A 22,864-nucleotide genomic window follows, 5' to 3' on the forward strand; every position below is an offset into this window, starting at 1 on the left:
ACTTGGCCCTGCCCCACTCCAGAACGGAACTATGGCGGTGTGGGTCACAGCCTAGGTCCAGTCTCAAGAGGTGGAGACAACCCAGACACCAGAGTGTTACCCCAAAGTAGAAATGGGCCTGAATGCAACTGAACTGTCCCTTTAGAGTATAAGGGCATTGGGGCATCTTAGTCGTCTCTAATTATTCCTGGCTGAAATAGTCTTTTCCCTGGGTTTCTTTCAGTCCATCACGGGACCCTAATAAGCAATTATTTCAGCTCAATTGAAAAGGGCATGTTGTCATGACGACCTGAATTATACTTCTTCTCCTTAACTGGGCTCCCACTACCAGCTTTCCCTCATGTTAGGTGGCCTTGTTTAAATAATGGAGAATGGAGTGCTGTCCCATTCCTCAAGGGAGTCTGCATTTTGAAATCTCTCAGGCAGTCGCAGAATGCTTCTCAGGCTTACAGGACTGTCCCACATATCTGCTCCGCTGTCAATCAGATGAACCCTTACACCCACTGGGCAGGTCAGTGTGAGCAGGACTTGTGGGGAAATGAGGCGAACAGAACAGCGAACATTATGGCGCATGTATGTTCAATAAGGTTCATTGTGCAGTTGTCTTTGATGGGGCAACGCTTACTGAGAGCTCAACAGCATGGATGAGAGCTAATTAAACATTTCATCCAATTCCAGAAATGTCAGACTTCCTGGCTTTGGTTTTGGTTTGGGAGCTGCCAGCCGGTGTCCCGGCCTGGGCTTTCATCGCTCCTCAGCATAGCGCTTTCTCAAACTAGCCACACGATGTATGTGTGTGTGTGTGTGTGTGTGTGTGTACAAATGCATGTTTGTTTGTGCATGTGTGCGCACTTGCAGTCCTGACCTGCTGCTCCGCTCTCCTCACTTCCTCCTCCTCCACCACCTCCACCAACTCCATCTCCTCTCCTCCATTCCTCCTGTAATTAGTGTCTCCTCAGAGCGCTCCTTTTCTCCCTCGCGCCGGCCCCCTCTCAGCGGCTTTGTTTTCAGGCCTCCCAGGGTCTGCGGTTTTTAAGTTGTCCGCGCACGCAGAGCCACCATGAGGATGCACTCAGCAGGGAGCCTCATTTCCTAGCACCCCCATGCAGGAGGCTGTTGGGGTGTAGGATGCTACTGGATTGGGGGGGTATTGGGCGAATTAACAGAGACGCACGTCTCTCCGCCTTTCAGAGAGTGTTTGTAGTCCCTCGGTGTTGGAGAAAAACAGGTGCGCTCACACATACTCTAGCCCCTAGATACACAAACACACACACACACCTACACACACACACACACAAACATTGCCACTACCATCACCACAAAACTCTCCGTAACAGCAGGGTTGCGACAGCTCAATTATTCTCTGAGCTATCATAGAGGCACTCCCATAACACTGGACTGGGTAGATATACTGTCCATTGATCTGCTGCTTCAGTGCTGGCTGGCTGGTCTTCTCTCCTGCATTGTGTGCGACACACACACAGTGGCCATGTAGATTTAGAGCAGCCGTGGCAGGAGCAGTGACAGCAGGCCTCTCCTGTTTCATGACAGATGTGTTTGGAAGAAGACAGTACGTCAGGGGAGGCCGACAGCAAAGTCAGAGGATCGCATTAGAGATCCGCGGCAGTGCTGCTGAAGCTGGAGCTGTAGAGGAGGTGAATGGGAGGATATGACAGATGTTTATTTGTGTCAGGGTGCGTGTGTGTGTGTGTGTGTGTGCGTGTGCGTGTGCGTGTGCGCGTGGGTGTGTGTGTGTGTATGCATGTGCGCATGAATGTAATTGCATGAGAGTGAGTGAGTGTGTGTGCGTGTGTGTGTGTGTGTGTGTGTGTGTGTGTGTGTGTGTGTGTGAGTGTGTGTGTGTGTGTGTATGCGACACAGAGACTGTGCATGTGTTTCAGACATCCATGCCTGCAGTGGCGTTGTCATGTCTGACAGCGCCCGCAGCGAACCGCAATCTCAATTACCCGCCATGTCGGGAGTGTCCTCTCGCCCGCTGGTCAAAAGCACTGACAGCGTGAGAGCAGCGCCCTGCGTGGGCCGCTGGTCCAGCCCAACCCAGCTCGGTTCTGACCAGCCCGCTCCCGCCCCCACCCCCAGGCCAAAGAGTCTGCCAAGAGTCACAGGGTCACAGCTGCTTCTCAAGCCGCCATGCTGGTTCTGCAGATCGTGGCTGCCGCGGACCCAACCTCTGACGGATGGAGCTGGATAGCGACTGTAAGAACAGCTGTCCAGTGATAGAGTAGCCTGTTAATGATGTGATGAGTGTATGAGGGGAAAGAAACAGCAAAGAAAAGTAAAAAAGAGGTGGTGGTGGTGGTGGTGGCCATTGCTGAGTGGCCAATGAGGCGGATACAGTTTCGCCCTGTTGCACTAGTGGTGTTGTGATTTTTACCCAAAAGGCGTGAGACCAATCACCTCAACAGCTGGAGGGGTTGACAGCCTGAGCCTTGAAATCTAGCCGTCTACCCCAACCCCTCTCCCCTTCTCTCCATCCATCACGTTCTTTCTCTCCCCGTTTCTCCCACCAATACACACTATTTTTCTTTCTTTACAAGTATTTTTTTCATTGCTTGCCTCACTCTCCCTCTCTTTGTGGCCCCTCAGGCCGTACGGAAGAAAAGCACAGACCAGCTGTTCCCCAGTGAAGACAGAAGTGATAGCGAGGGGTTGCTGAGTGAAAAAAGAGAGAGAGGAAGAGAGAGAGAAAGGGAGGGAGGAAAGAGAGTGGGAGAGGAATTCTTCTGAATAGACCATCTTTGCCGGCGGGCCGTAAACACACATGGTCGTATTAAATTAAAGTAATTAGTGCGATTAAACACCTTTAGAAGCCCACACACACACACACACACACACACGATGCTGCACAGACTCATATGTGTGCTGCCCCAGCTGCCGTGCTCCTTGGATGAACATAAACACGGGGAGATGTCCTCATCAGAGGTGACTGGGCTTCTCATTCCTCTCTCTTGTCATGCTACATCATTAATCCCACTTACTCTCTGGCTCCGTCGCTGGCTCTGTCTCGCCCTCTGACGGCCCACCACACACATGCTGATCCCAACACCAAATATGGCTGCAGAGTAAGGAAGCACCTCGCACACACGCACACACGCACGCACACACACACACGCACACGCACACACACAAACACACACACACAAACACACGTCACTCGCACACACCCACTGACACACACAATCTTCCCCCACACACACAGTAACCCACACGCATATACTGTATCTCAAACACTCAGCTCACACACACCTCGACTCACACACACACAAACACAGCTTGCACACATAATCAGCTTGCACACACCCATATATCAAACACAGATATACAGTACCTCACACACACACACCTCTACTCACACACATACAGCTTGCACGCACATACACAGAGAGACACCTCACACACTCACATATATCAAACACAGATATACCTCACACACACACACCACACTCACTCACACATACACACACACACACACACACACACACACACACACACACACACACACACACACACACACACACACACACACACACACACACACACACACACACACACACACACCTTGCACAAAGAGATACACACAGATATCACACATACACAAAAACACACAAAAACATGCATACACATATACACTCACACACGCCGCCATTTTCTGCTTAGTCTGCTCACGCCCCTCACACTCCTCGTCTGTACCTTCCCTTCATCCAGGTGGAGGGGGCAGTGAGAATGGGGCTCTTTGTGATGCCGGAATCGGTCAGAATTTATCATCGGCTTCTGCCCATTGATAAGGAAAACCTTGCCCGCGGGTACATCTGAGCAGCGGATGCCCCGCACCTGGGCACAGCACTCTTCAAAGTCAACCGCAAACTTTTGCCAAGGACTTTGGTTTGGAGTATCACGGGTGAGGCCCAGAGAGGAGAGAGAGAGAGAGAGCGAGAGAGAGAGAGAGAGAGAGAGAGAGAGCGAGAGAGAGAGAGAGAGACAGAGAGAGAGAGAGAGAGAGAGAGAGAGAGAAGGGAAAAGGAGGGAGAGAGAGAGCAGCAGGGCTGTTTTTCATATCTGTTTATTGATCATGGCAGATGGCTGTCAATCAATCTTATCTGCTTTCAGCACACTCGGCTGTGGGCTTCCTGAGGGAACCTGTGGGGCCACAGGCCCCTGCCAGGGGATTTTGGGGCTGTAATCATAGACCTTGAGCATATTTGTACTGCTCATGTGTGGACGTGTGTATGTATGTTTGTGTTTGTGTGTGTGTGTGTGTGTGTGTGTGTGTGTGTGTATGGTGAGCATATGTTCATATCTCAGTGGATTTATTTGATCGTGTCGGAACAGTGGTGCACATGTGTGTGCGTGTATGTGTGTGTGTGTGTGTGTGTGTGTGTGTGTGTGTGTGTGCCTATGAGTATGTCTGCACTTTTTTAACCTGTTCCTGTAGTTCTCTGTGTGTGTGTGTGTGTGTGTGTGTACCTACGAGTATGTTTGTGCCTGTGAATCTGTAACAGCAGTTCTGTGTGTGTGTGTGTGTGTGTGTGTGTGTGTGTGTGTGTGTGTGTGTGTGTGTGTGAATAAGAGATAATATGTAGCAGACTGGAACGACTCTGAGTGAGAAAAACTCTCACTCTCCAAGCGAGGCAACTCTATCCTTACACCTCAGAGAGTGAGCCAGCCAACACCAGATGACTCACCGCGAATTAACATCAATCAAACGCCAAATCAATCTGCTTCTCCACACTGCTCAGCTTTCAGGGGGAGGGCCAGCAGATGTGTGGACAACCTCAGTGTGCTCTAACATTACCGTGCCCAACTCAGTCTGAACTCCTCCGGCGACTTGATGTAGCTCATAAAGCCGCGCACCCCAAGAAAACACACATGATCAAGGCGGTGCTGTAAATGATGTCTTGTTTCGAACCCAAGGCGGCGTGATGTTGAACCAACACCACATCTGAGAGGCAGCTCAGGACCCCCGACGCGTTAGTGTTTATTATGTTTCGCCACTCCGATCTGTCACTGCGGAAAGTTACAACTCTGCCAGAGCGTCGACAGAACGAAAACATAATAAAGCATTCCCAAAGGCTCCTCTGAGACCGGCCGGAATGAAACATCTGATTTCATTTTTTCACTTTTTTTTTTAAAGCCCTGCAGTGGATAATGCATGAATTCTCTCGTTAACGCTTTGCTCAGAGTTTTCTCCTTACCTCGGCAGACGTTGCCATTGTCGGGCTCGAAGCCGGGCTTGCAGGTGCAGCGTCCGATGGGCACCATCCACTCGCCGTCGCCGTTGCAGTAGAGCTTGATGGGCACGTCCACCTCCTCGGAGTTGGGGATGCAGACGCCGCGGGCGATCACCAGCGAGGTGCTCTCGGCGCCCGTCATGGTCTCGGGGAAGACGGCGAAGTTCTGCACCACGCTCGGGCACTTCTTGTAGAAGACGCGCACGGACAGCAGCGACATGCACGCGCCGTAGTCCTGGAAGGCCAGGTAGAAGCCGTTCTGCGAGAGCGGCCCGAAGCTGCGCACCTCCGTGTTGACCTTCATCAGACGCCCGCCGAAGTCCACCTGCGAGAAGCTCTCGTCGGCGGCGATGGTGTCCACCTTCAGGTAGGGTGCCTCCATCCAGAAGGACGAGCCCTTGGTGGCGATGACCGAGTCGGTCTCGTAGTAGTAGAGGTTGAAGGTCTCCTTGCAGGAGCCCGGCACGTTGGGGATGCTGCCGCAGTCGCGCACGGTGAAACGCATCTCCACGTAGATGCGCTGGGCACCCCGGCGGTCGATGAAGGTGGTCAGGAGCCAGTTGTTCTGACTGGGCTCGAAGACGTTGCACACCTGGTACGTGCGAATGGTGTTGAGGTTCTCGTCGTAGCCGCTCACCTCCTCCCACTGTGTAAAAAAACAGACAAACAAAACAAAAGAAGGAAAAAGAGTAAGAAAGAGACTGACAAGGAGAGAAGTTTGGAGTCAGACGTGAGATAGGTTACTCAGAGCTCTCACACTATGGGTGTTTTGGGTCAGCTTGAGGCATTATCTCAGCCCACATTAAATATTGATGCCTGGTGTTACCTCCAGGAGTCTTTCAGCATTACACCAACTTCTCCATTCCAAATTCTCCCCATTATGAATTATAAATGTTAGTAAATGTGATACATTTTCCATAATGCACTTATTTTGCGCGGCAATTTTAGACATGCACATTAACAAATCTTTTTGCAGTCACATCTCTCTCTCTCTCACACACTCACTCTCACTGTCTGTTTCTCTCTCTCCCTCTCTCTCTCTCTCTCTCACACACACACACACATACACACGCACACACTAGCACAGACACAAGCTGTAATTACCTGAGTCGTGAAGCACACTGCCTAGGTGCACTGACTTGGCACATTATGGAATGCAATGCGCAACAATTTCTAGATTACGTGCTATTGAATTACAATTAGCCAGGAAGGGGGCAATGCATGACAGCAGAGTGCAGCCTCTATGCGATCACTGGTAAAATAGTATCATTGGCACGGCTTTCTGCACAGTCTGAAACACGAGAGAGGTACAAGGGCCACATTAATCCTGCGGGAGCTGCTTCACGTGTTTCCAGGCCAACAACTTTAGAGTACCACATTAACGTGATGGTAACTGTGCCAACGACACACACTCACACACTCACACACACACACACAGAGATGCTCCGACACACTGTACCTATGCAGAAACACGTCACCACAGGTTGTGGGTTGAAACAGCTGAGCCCACCCTCCCACACGCACAATCTCACACATCAACAGATTTTATCTAGCGTTAAAATGCAATTCAAGTGGGACCAATTCAATTTATTGATGCATTAAGGCCGACAGTGCAAGCTTTGATTCAACACTGATGCGCTGAATTAATAACAGACAGATGTGGCCGGTCGCAGTATGAATAAAGAGAAGCAAACCCGTCTACATGGCACGAATCCAACTGTACTTGTAAGCATGTATGTCCTATGTCGCTCGTGTGCATGTCTGCATGTTTGCTTGTTTATGTAAACTGACAGGCATGAGCATGCCCACATGTTTATGTTTGTGTGTGTGAGTGTGTATATTTAAACGTTTCCATGTGTGTTTTTTCCATGTGTGTGTGTGTGTTTGAGTGCTGATACGTTCATGTGTGTGTTATGGTCCGGCATAACCACAGCCTGACCGGCTCCCTCATTCCCAGAGCATGCCAGCTGCGAGGTCTTGTCTGGTACATCGGTGCCGGCTGTGACCGCCCGCTCACCCACTCACTCGTCCGTCACATGCCATAACACACACACACACACACACACCGAACACACACTCACAGACAGACAAACACTGCATCCCCCTTGGTAATATCGCCCGCTTTTAACAAAACAGGGGTGTATGCGAGGGCAGTGTTAAACGTGATACACCAAAGTTCCCCTGAGCAGAGCAAGCAGAGGAGGGAGCGGGGGTGTGTGTGTGTGTGTGGGCAGGGGGGGTTGGGGCAATACAAATCCTTTGAGGTCTCCCCAGAGGACAGCCTTCTCAGAGATACACAGTGATAAAAAAGTTGGTCTTCAAAAGTGAAATGGAGAGTGGTTTGAGCGCAGATGGGGGCAGGGGGGTAGGGACAGGGGCAAAGGAGGTGTGGATGGTGGAGTGCTCAGTTGGCACTTTGAGATAAGTGGAAAAGGTTAGCCGAGGGGGATGTTACACAAATGCAAACAGGGGAAGTGGTGTGTCAGTGTGGTACACTGGCTGTAAAAACAGTATCAAAGATAACAACATGGAGCTACCATGAAATACATTCAAACAAATGTATAAATAAGATGCACTGACATGAATTTGAAATCATTTCTATTTTTAATCTGAGCCATTCATATTTTTTTTGTAGTATTTTTCATTTCTTAAGTGTATTTTATAATAAATATAGCACTTCAATTCCTCTGACCTATTTCTTACTAGGTTCTTCTTCACACATTCCTAGACAATTTAGCACATCCCGGTGTATTCACAGAGTCAGTAATTGGGGATATCAATCAAATGGCCTCCCTCTTATCATTAAGCCAAATGGGGAGTTGGCTTTCTCCGAGCAAGCAGCCCCCCCCCCCCCCACACACACACACACACACACACCTCTGCACTCTCAGTCTATCAACAAGCAGCAGTGTGTGCACCTCATAATGTACTACCACTGCTCCCAGATCTCCATACATCTCCCTACAGCTCAGTCGACGTGAGGCAAAGCCTTTGGGGGGGGGGGGGGGGGGGGGGGGGGGGGGCTCCCCTGACCTTTCTACATGCCTAACACTCAATAAATTCAGCAGAGGAGAATGTAGGTGTGCATGGCTGGGGAGGGGATGACCCGCCTCATCAGTTATTCCCGAGGAATGAACTGCACAAACGAGCCGGAGGCCTAATGAGGCCCATCATGTAACGAATGTGTAATAAAGGCTTTATAGACATGGTGTTCAGCACTGGATGTCTTGATGCTTAAGGACGGGGAGGTGAAGAATAGGAGGGAGGGGGTAGAGGATGTGGGGGGTGGATTGGATGGGCTTTGTGCCCGACACGGCTAACGTGATTAACGAGTTTACAGAAATTCCAGGCACAAATTAAAGCTCTCTCTCTCTCTCTCTCTCTCTCTCTCTCTCTCTCTCTCTCTCTCTCTCTCTCTCTCTCTCTCTCTCTCTCTCTCTCTCTCTCTCTCTCTCTCTCTCTCTCTCTCTCTCTCTCTCTCTCTCTCTCTCTCTCTCTCTCTCTCTCTCTCTCTCTCTCTCTCTCTCTCTCTCTCTCTCTCTCTCTTCCCACTGCCTGTCTCTGGTCTGTAATGACCATTCATCAGCATTAGACGGACCTGTCGGTTCAAGCGCTCGGCAGCCATTAATACCGAGTGGCACAGCACCCCCAGCCCCACCCCTACCCAACCACCTCCCGTTCCGGAGAGTCTAGGGATCCTCGCGCCTCAGCTGGCCCAAATGACTGCCATCTTTCATGAGCTGGACCCTTGGGGGGGGGGGGGGGGGGTCGGAGAACGGTGGGTTCTGGATCCACTCCCATGTAGCAATGTTACATTGTTCTCCAGACTCTGTCCCTTGCACACATCTAGCGCCTCCAACTGCTTCATGTAGCCAAAGGATATAACTGACATTGCTGCCACCACCGCTCGCTAAAATATGCACTCTGAGACGCGGTGGCGCTTGGGTAACATTGTCAGGCTCTCTCTCACTGCTGTACCTGCACTCGCTGAAATATAGATGTACAAAGGTGGGATGATTTAAAATCTAAGGGTCTCAAAAACAAAAAAATCTCAAGATTGTCGGGATGAAGAACTCAGTGAGGAAGCTCGGCAGTCTGTGTTTTGTTGGAGTGCAAACCTGCGTGCAGCGGCAATCATCAAACCTGCGGCACCAAAAGTGTCAGGCTGCCAGACTAGTCATTACAGAGGGCTTGACAAACCAGATGAGGGCGCGAAACGTAAATAGAGAGTTATTACAACTGATTACCCTGGAATGAGTCAGAATGAGCCAAGCCTTCTTATCGGTCTTATTGAATGCACCTGCGCTAAAAAGGTTCTTTGATTGAATTAAAATAGCGGCGGAAGGCTGTATTTCATGCTTAATCCCTGATTATCAAACGGAACAAGACTTGAACGTGCACATAACAATGGCCATCTGGACAGCAGGAAAGTAAAAGGAAAGGAAGGATGGTGTGTGTGGATGGAGTGAAAAAGCTAAAGCCTTCCAGTGAAGAAAGCTGCTGCACATCTTGATAGATGTTTTCATCTGGGCAGCCCCAAGAATGCATCAGATTCACGATTAACTATTTATCTGATGTAATATACATTTGCTACCTTTACAGTATCTAAACAACTTAGAAACATATATATATATCTACCTATATATATATATTTATATATAACACACACACACGTCACTGAAGTACCTCTCCAGAGGGGCCACAATGTTGGATCATCAGCATTCACCCTCCCCATAATGGAACTTTCTGGTCCAAACATCCATTTAGCCTCCATGGAGGGGACGTAAAATAACACTCCTTGTCAAGCACTGTGTATATTTAGTACCTGCATCTTGGTGAATAGTGTCCAAGCAGTGCGAGTGCCCTGCATAATTCAGCGTGACTTGAAGGTAAACAAGGGTTCCGCATGACAAGAGAGAAGAGAAGAGCGCTTCTCTGTAGCCTCCATCTCCATCCATATTCAGAGCATCTCAACCCTCCACCTCAGCTACTCGCAGACATGGAGACTGAAAACGAGGCTCAGAGATTTTTCTTCTTTTCTGAAATGATTCTACTTTCATCGTACCTCTACAGCAGATGGCATCTCTGTAAAAAACACCTCTGAAACCTCCATAAAAGAGCCATAAAAATCTATAATTAAGATATTTACCAAAATGGTTAAACTTTAATGATACAAAGTTATGACCCCCACCTTCCTGTTCAACTGAACCCATAGATCCAAGGGAGGTGGCAATAAACTTCTGCGGATTCCAATTTCAGACGAGAACATTTCTCTCTTTTTTTTCCCTTTTTTTTCCTCTGCTCTTGCTAGTATATAACATAGACATGTCATTATTGGTTTTGAGTTTTTTTATGGGTTGCAGAGACAGCAGCGTAGAGGGGAGGAGAGGAGAGGAGAGGAGAGGAGGATTGGCGGAGAGAGAGAGAGAGAGAGAGAGAGAGAGAGAGAGAGATCTTAATGTGTGTGTTAATGACCACGGGTTAGAGCGCTCCTGGCTGTGAAGATGAGATGGAGGCGAGCTAATGCATTCAGCCGAGCCGCTCCCCGACCCCGCCGTCGCCACAGCGCTTGTATGACATTGATACAGACCCCTCATAAAAGCCATTCATCATATTGATCTCCTGTCGTTACTTTCTGCCAAGGGAGAAAAGAAATGAGAGGGGGTGGGAGGAGAAACAGGCCTCCATCGAGAAGTGTCCATCCAAAGTGAGAACGAGAGATTGGGAAATGTCTTTGGCCAGATTAGGCAGCATCTGAAGGGCCAAACACTTGGAATGGACCAACCAGTTCTGGCTGCAAATCTTTTCTGATCTTATACACTGGGTGCAGTGGTATATGAGTGACTCGGAAGTCAAAACACAAACACAGACACACAGACACACAGACACACACATACACACACACACGTACACATACACACACATACACACTGAAAACCCATCTTCTTCATCTGTCTCCTCTGGTGCTTATAAAAGTTAGCCATGCCAGTTATTGATGTTGTCACAGTGCCAGTGAGAGAGACGGAATATAACCATAAGGCTCAGGAACCAGCGGGCCAAGGCTCCCTCTCCCTATTTCTCTTCCCCCCCTTTCTGTCCATCAGTACACAGCTTTACAGCTTTGCAGCTTCACCTGCTGAAGGCTGAAGTCTTGAAACGGTGCAGAAGCAAAGCCAAAAGCAAAAAAAAAACAACAAAAAAACTTCTAAAGCATCTCACTCTGCTGAAGTAGTCTGAAGTCTAAAGTATCGCTCATGTTTGCAAACTCTCCACATTACGGTTCTGTGCCAATCGCTACTCACACAGACAGATGAAGGCCCCTTTGCGAGGGATTTAAGGATTCATATCAAGTGACCTGACCCCTCCAACCTCGCTAGCCACCCTCACATGCATGAATCCACTTTCTCTCTCTCTCTCTCTCTCTCTCTCTCTCTCTCTCTCTCTCTCTCTCTCTCTCTCTCTCTCTCTCTCTGCTGCCTGTGCTTTTCTTGGCGGAATAAATGGTGTGCTCCACGTTCTTCCACTTTATCCAGACTCACGAACCCAACCCATCTCCATGTGTCATCCATCATCATATGGGCCACTCGATGCTTTCACAGCACGCTCAAAGGGAAACTGGAACACTCCGCTATGATGGGCAAACACGACAGAATTAGCGCTCCCATTTCTAAAGCGTAACATTCCCGGTGAGAGAGAAAGACTACATGCAAAAAAAAAAAAACGTGTGGCAGGAGATGTTGCCGTTTGGCAACACGTTTACAACGGAACTCAAAAAACGTCCATTACTGGCTTGTTGGAGCGCTTTTCTCTCGCAGGCGAGGCTGCACAAGAGCTTTCGAGCGAGCACTTTCCATTAACGTTCGAATGATGATGTGAGTCACGACTGCAGTCTGCTGCCAAACGCGGGGAAAGGGCCTGGGAAAGGAGGGACTTTGTGCATAAAATCATTTCTGCAGGGACTCAGTGAAGCACAGCCGTTGTTGCTCTGACCTCTCTTGCACTGCATGGGGTGAGATTTATGTTGAAAGTGGCGAAACTGTTTCAAGACAAATGAAAAGTTCTATTTTGTTTTATTTTTTTGCAGTTTCGATAAAAAAAAAAAAAACTGTTGACCCAGCTGGAAGGGCAGGCGCATCATGACCCTCTGACATTAACTGTGAGACAACACTTCTGGTACACTGCAGTCTCCTTCATTCGCCGCAATATCATTTCTGATATTTAGCTCACATTTCCTGCACACGTTTGAGGGGGGGCAGCATGGCATGAGGCGAAATGGTGGCTTGTTTAGGCTGGGTGCTGCAGTGAGAAAGGCTGCATAGGCCCTAATACATGCAGAGATGAGATTACTATTATCATTTCTGATCAGGCCTGCTATTGTGCTGCCCCACGTCTGCCGGCTCGTCTGCGCGCAAATGATTGTTTTCAGCAGAGACGCGCATAGTGCCGGTCGTGCACGGCTGCGGCTGACGGATGCAGACAGGAAGATTTAGACTCTCGCCTCTCTCCAACGACGCCTCTTCTCCGACTCCATAATTGGGGACTATTTTTGATTACAGAAGTAAGGGGAGGGTGGGGGGTGTGGGGGGGGGGGCTGCATGGGAACGCTTTTCTCTCTTTCTCCGCAGAGGAAAGAAGACAATGGGAAGATTTGCTGACCGTGTGTGGTGGTACCGAGAAGAAGATGCGTCGCAAATGTTATTCCACTTGCTCCTGAATTACATTTGCCTTTTTGTCTTCTTCCCTGTTTCGCTGACAGACTTCATTAAAAGTGTATTTGTCTCCCAGGGGAAATATGCGGCGTAGGTACAATATTCCCTATTAGGCTTCATTACACACTTTTTTCTTTTCTTTTGAAATCCGTTTCTGAAACTCGCTCCACGCAATGCGCTGTGCAGTCACGCTGCTTTTTTTTCTCGGGTGAGGATTTAGCCCTTTCCATTAACTCTTGGCGATCAGCGGGGGGGCCTTTCGTCTCTCCCTAGGTTTTGAAATAATACTTAAAAAAATATATATATTTCGTATCATTCAATTGTTTCTCATTCTTTCTCAGGCAAGTACAGGCATTTGAAAAATCCCTGTGGAGATATATATACACATACATATACACACACACACACACACACACATATGGCAGGTAAGGCATGCAGCAGAGCCCTGAATGCCTATAATTCCCTCCGAGCAGAAAATAACAACAAATGAAAGGTAGGCAATTTGCCAAATTAATTTGATTCACCTCAGTTAAAGCAGTGGTTTGGAAAATGAGCTTGTTATTAATGCAAAGCCAGCTGAACAGCGCCAACAAAGCGTAGAGGGAGAGCAATACCATAAATCACGGCCGAGGTGTTTGACTGTGACGATGGAAGATGCCATGCTGATGAGCTTCCACTGTTACTAACTGAAAATAAATGAAACGCATCACAACACTCATTTAGAAAATCTCTGGCCTCGTCCAGCTTTTCATCATGAAATTGATCCATTGGTTGGAGGAGAGATGTATCATATACGCTCGGCAGAAGTGGAATGCTCTATGCAACACCCATCCTGTTAAATATTTGAAATGTTCGGGCAAATACAGGAAAGACCCTGTGTGCCTCACAGACACAACACAGAGAGCATCCAATAGGGCTTCTCTGTTGCTAGTGGAAACAATACCTCTGGTAATCCATTTATAAGATGGCTTACACCTTGTGATGTGTAGGGGCGGACATGAAAAAAAAACAAAAAAAACAAGAGCGCAGCCAGCTTTATAACACATCTTTGAAAGGGAAAAAAATGTAATAACGGAACAAAACAAAACAGGATTACGCTCTGGACAAGATGAACAGATAGTGGACTGGAGAGGACGTGTCAGTCGGTCGGTGAGGCCCCCGCGGCCCGTGGGTAGGGCCCTCCTGGGGCTGTTTAGGGATACCACGCACAAAGGAGAGAGAGCCAGCGGGAGATGGAAATCTCAGCGCATTACTGCCACTGCTCCGCACCCGCTTCCCAAAGAGACAGAGTGAGGGAGAGAAGGGAAAGATAGAGCACGGGGAATGAAGGTGTGACACCTCCCATAGCCCAATCCGCAAAGCACAGACAAAGAAACAGGGATAAGAACACCAGAGCCAACAGAAGAGAGAGACAGAGGGTTTAAAAGGGTGAAGAAGAAAAAAAAAACACTGAAAGAGGAGTGAGAGAAGGAAAGGGAGAGATATGGAGAGAGAGGGAGCAAGAAATTAAATGAGATGGAGAGAGAGAAGGGGGGGGGGCAAAAATAAAAGAGGGAAGAGAATGAGACACAGATAGAGATAGAGAGAGGGAGAGATAGATGGAGAGAGAGAGAGAAAGGTTGAAGAAAAGGACTTACACAAGCATAGTTGAGCAAAGGCATGACCTGTGGAGCAGTACTCTGTAATTAAGGTCCATTCCCCTATTCTACACCAAACGGAGGACAATTTTGTTTGGGGAGTTTCAAGGTCACTGCAACCATTAGCAGCTTTCACTCTATTTCTCTCTCTCTCTCTCTCTCTCTCTCTCCCTCTCTCCCTCTCTCCCTCTCTCCCTCTTTCCCTCTTTCCCTCTCTCCCTCTCTCTCTCCCTCTCTCCCTCCCTCCCTCCCTTGAAAGCTCTTTTGGTCCACACAAAATGGGCACATACCATGTGGAGCTGAAAGTATAAGCTCAGCAATCAAGGTTGGTATTTTTCATCCAAGAAACATTTTTATAGCGATGAGACAGTGCAAGTGGACTGTGATGATAGGAACTCAATCAAAGAATAATCTTAGACTTGAAAGGACAGAAAACCGATTCCAACTGGGTTATACTGAGGACCAGAAAAAATAAATGGTCTGAGGTGGTGCACTGGCTCTATACACTTTTAAACATACTGGACAACATGGACACTGTTTGCTAAAACCCACACACACACACCTAATTCAGAGGACAGGCAGGGGTGAGGGAGCTTTAATTTCTGCTCTACAAATTTCTGAAAGTGATTTAGGTCTGTCACCTATAGCAGAGTTTAGGTGTTCTGGTCTCTGACGTCATCACTCCAATCAGCTTTCGAGATTGATGGCAGAGAGAGAGAGAGAGAGAGAGAGTGTGTGTGTGTGTGTGTGTGTGTGTGTGTGTGTGTGTGGTTGGGAGTTGTGTGTTTGCCCACTGCTGGAATGTGTATGTTTGGAATGCATGTATGTGTTTTTATGTGTGTGCTTGTGTGTCTCTGAGTGTGTGGTAGTGTGTTTTGCACATTCATGTGTGTGTGTGTGTGGATGTGCATTGGCACATGAGCACATATGGTCTAAGTGCATTCATGTGTGTGTGTGTGTGTGTGTGTGTGTGTGTGTGTGTGTGTGTGTGTGTGTGTGTGTGTGTGTGTGTCTGTCTGTGTCTGAACAATCTTTCATGCTCACCTGGCCACTGAGGCGTGAGCAGCTTTGCTTGCTGTCGTTTTTCCTTTCCGATTCATTTCTCCTTCAACCACATCCACTCCTCCTTTCCCAACCCCAACCCCCAACCCCCCAGCCCACCCCCTCAACCACTCCTCCTCCCAATCCTCCTACTCCTCCTCCTCCTCCCACTCCACCTCCATTCCTTCTATCAGCACAGTCCAGATCTACTGGGCTGAACTAAACAGACAGAGAGAGAGCTGGGGGGGGGGGAGTTTAAAAATGAGAGAAGGAGAGAGACAGACAGAGAGATGGGGGAAAAGACAGAGTGAGAGAGAGGGGAAGAGAAAAAGAGAGACAGGGAGAAAGAACCCCCTTGCTGCATGCAGGCAGCTGGCTAAAGGTTCGACATGAATATTTGAAGGCTGGCCGTCTGGCCCACAGATGGCCGGCTGCGGGACCGTTGCTGTCCAGTCCATGCAGAGAACACACTCGAGTCAACAAGATCCGCGCATCAACACCTGACAAGGCTGACGGCAGAGATGTGATGCGTCGGGATGGCGCTGCCGCCGTGGCTGACAGTCCTGCTGACGGATGGATGGATAGATGGATGGAGGGGCGAGAAGGAAGGGTATTGCTCAGCATGCCGTGTGTATGTTAGTGTGTCTGTATGTGTTTGTGCGTGTGTGTGTGTGTGTGTGTGTGTGTTTGTGTTAGTGTGTGTGTAAGACAGCAGGGGCGGCAGGGGGAAGGAGAGAGGTGTGTGTATAGGGAGGAGGTCCATTAGCTCATCTCTCACAGAATTAGAGACACCTGCCAAGCGTGGCGTCTCCTCCTGTCCCTAGGCGCTCTCTGAGGGTAATGGAGGGGCAGTTCCTCTGGGCAGGGCAGGGTTTGGTGGAGGGAGGGGGCAGGGGGGCTGGCGGCAGCTAGGGGTGGGAGAAGAGAATGGGTGGGTGGGGGTGGGGGCTAAAGTGCTGCTATTAGAGCTGCTCGCTGAGGGGCTGAGGACACAACCCCCCCCCCCCACACACACACACACACACACACACACACACACACATACACACCCCTGTTCCTAATCCCCCACCTCACCCCCGCCAAAAAACATCCCAGCTCCTCAGCTCACATGAGAACACCCTTTCACACGAAAAGCTATTTCAGACTGGCTGATGAGGGGTTTCTTTTCTTCCTTTACTTCCCCCTCTCTCTCTCTCCCTCTCTCCCCCTCTCTCCCTCTTGCTCTTTTCACTCAAGAGGTCTTAAAATCCCTGATACCACCCCTCCCCTTTATCCTCCACCACTGCCCCACACTTTCTCTCTCACACACATACACACACACACACATGTGTACACACACACACACAAACACACACACACATACCCTAATTTCCCACTCCCCACCTACATGTGCTCACAAACAAGTCACTTGCCCTCAAACAGAACTCCCCTTCTCAGGCCATCTCCTCCCTCTAAACATCCTTGCATCACCCCAGAACATCCCCCTCCTCTTCATACAAGCATCTACACACAGACACACTAACACTAACACTAACACACTTACACATGCACTCTCTCACACACATACACACACAAACACATACACACATTTATTTCCCAGTTTTCTGCCACCTCAGTGGCCTGTGTGCGTGTGTGTGTGTGTGTGTGTGTGTGTGTGTGTGTGTGTGTGTGTGTGTGTGTGTGTGAAGAACACAGCCGTCTCTGTCTGCGCAATTACCTTTCATGCCTGCCCGCCCCGGTGGACGCCTGGGGTCAAAGGGCATCTGGCTCTCCAGGAGCCCATATTTAATTCATCATCACAGAGCTGTTGCCGAGTGCTGCTCCACTGCGCGTGTTTGTGTGAGTGTGTGTGTTTATGTGTTTGCTTGAGGTATTATTGTAGCAGAATTATTTGCAAATGTTTGCAAAGAGCTGTGTAACAGTATCACAATTTGTGTGTGTGTAATCAGATTTGTCAATATGTAAAAGGATCTCCAAATGTGTCGTGAAATTTGCAGATGTGAACAGGAATCTACAAATCTGTATTCAGAATCTGCTGCGTGTCGGGGTCCTTTTACCTTTACCTTTAGCCTTTACTTTCTACACTTGTTTCCAACACCATGACTGAGTATGCATCCGTTACTTTCTACACTTGCATCCAACACCGTGACTGAGTATGCATCCTTTTGTCACCTTATGCATAGTGTGTGAGGTGACGTGACCTGTCAGTGACTGCATCCTGCATTTTCAGCTTTCCATGACTTACAACGCACTTTTTATTACAAACCTTGACTGAAAGCCATCACTTTTAAATTGAAGACAGAGAAGGAGAAATATTTTTTTTCTTTGTATATCAGGGGAATTTTTTTTTCGTTACATTTCTTTTTTGTTTTTTGTTTGTTTTTCCAGGAGTTGTCAACCATAATTTGCCGTCTCCCCTCAAGTACGAAATGAAAAGCGAACGACACAGCTGGGTGTTTACAACGGTGACATGCACACGTGCTGCTGAACAACAACATCCCTGGGGTGTTTGTGTGTATGTGTGTGTGTGTGTGTGTGTGTGTGTGTGTGTGTTTGGGGGGGGGGGGGGGTTAGTCAGACTTAGAGTATGCCACTGCCACTGTGGACCTCTGTCAGCACAGACGAGCCTTTCATGAGTATTTTTATCATCTCACCCGATAGACACGCTTTCATTATGTGGGTCAACTCTCATACCTGTCTGATGTTTACGGAGCTGTAAAACAAACACAAAGCACCCGCACCACTCCCTGAATAAATGCATTTACAAACAGATGATGAGGAGGCAGCCGCGTCAGACTTTTTCTCTGCAATATTTTCAAAGAAACAAAAAGGCACCAGTTTGTCTTACCAGTGGCACACCTGAATAACAAGGCATATGAACGTGAACGTATATTTTGTATCGAGTTGAGAAAACTATACAAATAGACCCGTAATGTTTACACGGCAGCACAATTCGACATGCTTCAGGTCTGGTACTAAAACAGTCTCGCTATAAGGCAGTTAATTATAGAGGCAGACGTTTTACCTTGTGTTTTGGCAAACAGATCTACCTAAATGTGTCAAACTAGAGAAAAAAAAAAGTTATTCCCTAATGTGTGAAACAGATCTTCTGCCTAAAGAACATCTAAGCACAATTGACCTTAACATGGTTCTATACAGTGTTTAATGCGCACACACACACACACACACACTCACACACACACGCACACAAATGCAGCCAAGGTTCCTGCTGAAAGCTTTAGGAAGATCTTCCAATGAGTCAGCTGTCCTCTCCCCTCTAGCGAACTCTTAAAAGACCACAACCTCTCTGTCTGTGTTTCAGTGCAGCCATCGTTTTTATGAAAAACACACAGTCAGAGTTTCACTGCCATACTTAAATATATAAATATTAATATATAATTATAAATATGTTGCCCTCAAAAGTTACAGCGCAACAGCAGAAGCAGAAGCAAATATTACTCTTATAAAATATTATTATATTCTCACTGTGGTTTCAGGGACGAAAAGAGTGCATGAGATAAAGCTGCCCAAAAGAAAGAATTCTGCTCAGAATCTGAGGAGACGTGACCTTACAGAGGAGCTGCTATAGCCTTCTGATGTTGTTTCTTCTTCTTCTTCTTCTTCTTCTTCTTCTTCTTCTTGTACAGCAGCCACGGAAGCTTGTTTATTTTTGTTTTTCCTGATCCGTGATCTTTGGCAGAGGACGGGAGGGCGAATCCCTGCGCTGCTCTAGCTGCCTGTCGGCCGGGCACAAGGCTTGGCTCGGTGCCAGGGAGGATTAGATGCGGCCGGCGTGATTCACCAGTCAGATGCCAGAGAAGGGGAAGCCCCTCAGCCAACAACAACAAATAAATTAAAAAAAAAAACAATAGAGGAATGAAAAAAAAAAAAAAAAAACACTCGAAAGATATTGGTGTTTATACTTACTTAGATGTCAGTGGAAAGGGTTTGCATCATGTTGTTGCATATGGTGTGGAAGAGCTAAGGGAGTTTGAGCATTTTCAAAACCTACTGTCAATGTGATGGTTTAGGTAGGGGATAATGAGTAGTCCACCAGTCAGTATCGGAAAATAAATCAGGCGGACTATACATTATCCCGCTTATTGTAAGGTTACTTGCCAAAACGATAAAAGACATTCCTCCAAAATACCTCTTTTTAATGAATTTGTTGCCGTTTCGTGACTTCTGCTAAGAAAAATTACACCCTGTTACACTGTATTAAATAAGATGTTAACAGTTACCTCTGGACGTTGGGGTGGCCCATTCAAATCTACAGGACGTTTTGCAACATTCTGAGAAGTCGTACAATAATAAGAGTTACTGCCTGATAGATAGTAGCCTAGTAGGCTTGAATGTCCGAGTAGTATAAACAGCAACCAAAGTGATCAACATGTCTACACGGTTATATTCCTTCACACAACCTCACCTAAGAGGTTTTGCCCTGACGTGTTCAAGTTTTCAAAAGTAAACACGTTTAAAGCAATTTTTGCAATTTCTCCTGTCTCATGAAACCACACTAGCATTTCACATTCTGACTCAAGGACCAAAATCCCATTAGCTGTGGCTTTCTACCTGGGCCGCTGTGCTATTGTGGGTCCAGACACATATTTAAAAGGATTTGGCAAGGCCCTCTGAGCTTAAATGGATCCATTATGTAATTAAATCGGTATGAATAGAAATGGTGAAAAAAAAAGAATGGCCATTCCCATCAAACAAGCAAAGCATGACTTCATGTGTCGGTGATGAGCTGTTGGGTGGCGAGTCTGACATTGATCGCTTAATTTCGAAGGCGGGAGGGAGCTGGAGTGAGCGCACCTGGAGCATATAATGGCTCCTTGCATCGTTGTTTTCTTTTGCATGTGTGTGATTTTTGTTGATTTGGGACCATCCCCCTCCATCACACTCTCTCTCAGTCACTCGCTAACACAATCTCACTGGCCCTCTCTCTCTTTCTCTTGCACAGTCTCTCTCTTTCTTTCCCTGTCTCTGTCAGTCTTCCTGTCTCCCTCAAATGTTCCTTCCGTCTTTCTCTCTCTCTCTCTCTCTCTCTCTCTCTCTACCTTTCACACTTGTTATTCCAGACATTTCTGCAGGTCTGCACTTACCCCTGATCCTGGATATGCTGTCCAACCCAGCTCCGCTGTCGCCGTGCGAGTGTCCATCACGGTTTCTGAGAAGAGAGAGAGAGAGAGAGAGGGAACAAAAATACAGAGAAGGTTACAAAAAGAAGAATGATTTTATATCAAACTTTTTATTGTTTTCTCAGCTTGACTGCATCATCAGTTCTGTGACACCTTACTGTAAGAACAGCACTAGATGTGATCTTGACAAGACACAGAAGAGTATCAGTCTCACTATGTTTCCCTTTCATCTAAAGAACAGATGCTATTTGAGATTACCAGTCAATCTCTATGGCTGTATAAGTACTCAAGGCTGGGTCAGTGCTTATCAGTATCAGCATCAGCTCACAGTATCTATTACTGGATGAGACAACAACCCTCCCCGAGGGCTCCTGCACCTCCTTGAGGGTAAACAGATGGTGGTACTGGTGAAAGCACCACACAGGAAGAACACCCTAGACCACCAAGCCGTTCCAGGAATATTTCAAATGTCAATGTGCAATATCATCACGCTTACAAGTGTTAACTTGTGTATAATTTGTGTAGTATGTACTGTATGTATGTCTGTATGTATGTATATATGTATGTATTTTGTGTAGTACAGGGTTGTTGCCGGTATGTAGAATCACTGTTCTCCTGCTGTACAGCAAGTAAGTATATGAAGCATAAGCATCTGTTGAATGAATGGTCTTAGCTACCGGACACCACAGAGTCCAGCCATACAACCACAGACACACTGCAGGAGAGAATGTAAGACAGTGTACAGGGCTATAAGGAGCATGTTTTACATATGTTGGTTTTATTCACCTCCCTTATTCATGCTGTCGTTCAGTAGAGAGAGAGATAGCAGAAGGGAGGGAGGGGGAGAGAGACACTGAGAGAGTGACAGAGAAAGACAGTGAAAGAGGGAAAGATAGAAGGAAGTAAGAGAAAGAGAAAGAAGGATGAAGTGGTGGGAGACAGAAAGAAAGATAAAGAGAGATAAAGAGAGAAAATGTGAGAGAAAGGCCTAGTATCCTCAGCTGTGGGCCTAACCTGCTCTGACATCCCTCACAGGATGGCGCCTGGCACATCAACCCCGGAATTTATCAGGATGTTTTGATTAATGCCGCTGTTGGTTGGCACATCAGGGGGAAAGCTGATATTGTTCCACGTGCCAGCACCGTTCGTCTGGGCCTGGATTTATTGCCGTTTTCTCCCTCCCTTTCTCTCTCTTGATCCCTCTCCCCCTCTCTCTCTCTCTCTCTCTCTCTCTCTCTCTCTCTCTCTCTCTCTCTCTCTCTCTCTCTCTCTCTCTCTCTCTCTCTCTCTCTCTCTCTCTCTCTCTCTCTCTCTCTCTCTCTCTCTCTCTCTCTCTCTCTCTCTCTCTCTCTCTCTCTCTCTCTCTCTCTCTCTCTCTCTCTCTCTCTCTCTCTGTATCTCCCTCCCTGTCTCTCTTCCTCTCTTTCTCCCTCTCCCTGTCTCTCTTCCTCTCTTTCTCTCTCTCCCCCTGTCTCTCTCTGCGGCAGCATGGATTGATGAGGACAGCAGATAGACAGGCTCTTAAGCTGCGTAATGACAGATTTATATTAGAAAATATCATTTGGTAATAATGGAGGAGTTGACACTCGTCTGCCAATACTTCATCTCTCCGGTGACCCCGGTGTGCACATCTTTTCAAATCTATCCATCTAATAGCCTACTCCACAGTGATTGGTGACTGTTAATAAATAAAATGGATCACCGCATGCCATAAACCAGGGGCGTCCCGCGCCGAATAAACATTATACAACAACATCTGAGGAACAGCTGGGCCTATTGATTGAGTGGCTCCTCACAGCAATTACTGTAACATCAGGCTATTGTTAAGACTGCTTGTCTCCAGTTAAAACAGGCATAACAATAGCCACATTCCCATAAGGTTATTGATCGTAGAGTTATTAAAATTGGCACTTAATACCACGCCTGCGAATGGCATTATAGACTGCTTAATTGATTACTAATGAATGGAGATGTCTCGCTTGAAAGCAGTGCACAGCAAGAGTGGTGACCAATTAGAGACTGTATATGAGCTAAAAATGGTGGGATAGTGTAGGGGTGGTGGCTTACTAAAAGAACAGTTTTGGGTA

At 47.6% G+C, this 22,864-nt stretch overlaps 1 protein-coding gene across 2 annotated transcripts in view; it reads right to left on the bottom strand.

Annotated features, from left to right (window-relative positions):
* The window catches only part of LOC105906972 (ephrin type-B receptor 1-B), a 173,296-nt gene that overhangs the window by 101,760 nt on the left and 48,672 nt on the right, over positions 1-22,864 (bottom strand). For both annotated transcript variants that reach the window (XM_012835203.3, XM_031559372.2), the window contains exons 2-3: positions 20,742-20,806; positions 5,214-5,895 (exon numbers count right to left, since the gene is read on the bottom strand). In XM_012835203.3, coding sequence (XP_012690657.2) covers positions 5,214-5,895; positions 20,742-20,806 — 747 coding nt within the window. The remainder of the gene's footprint in view (positions 1-5,213; positions 5,896-20,741; positions 20,807-22,864) is intronic.

The sequence above is a fragment of the Clupea harengus genome, chromosome 22, assembly GCF_900700415.2.
Source record: "Clupea harengus chromosome 22, Ch_v2.0.2, whole genome shotgun sequence".
In the NCBI taxonomy this organism is placed as follows: domain Eukaryota; kingdom Metazoa; phylum Chordata; class Actinopteri; order Clupeiformes; family Clupeidae; genus Clupea; species Clupea harengus.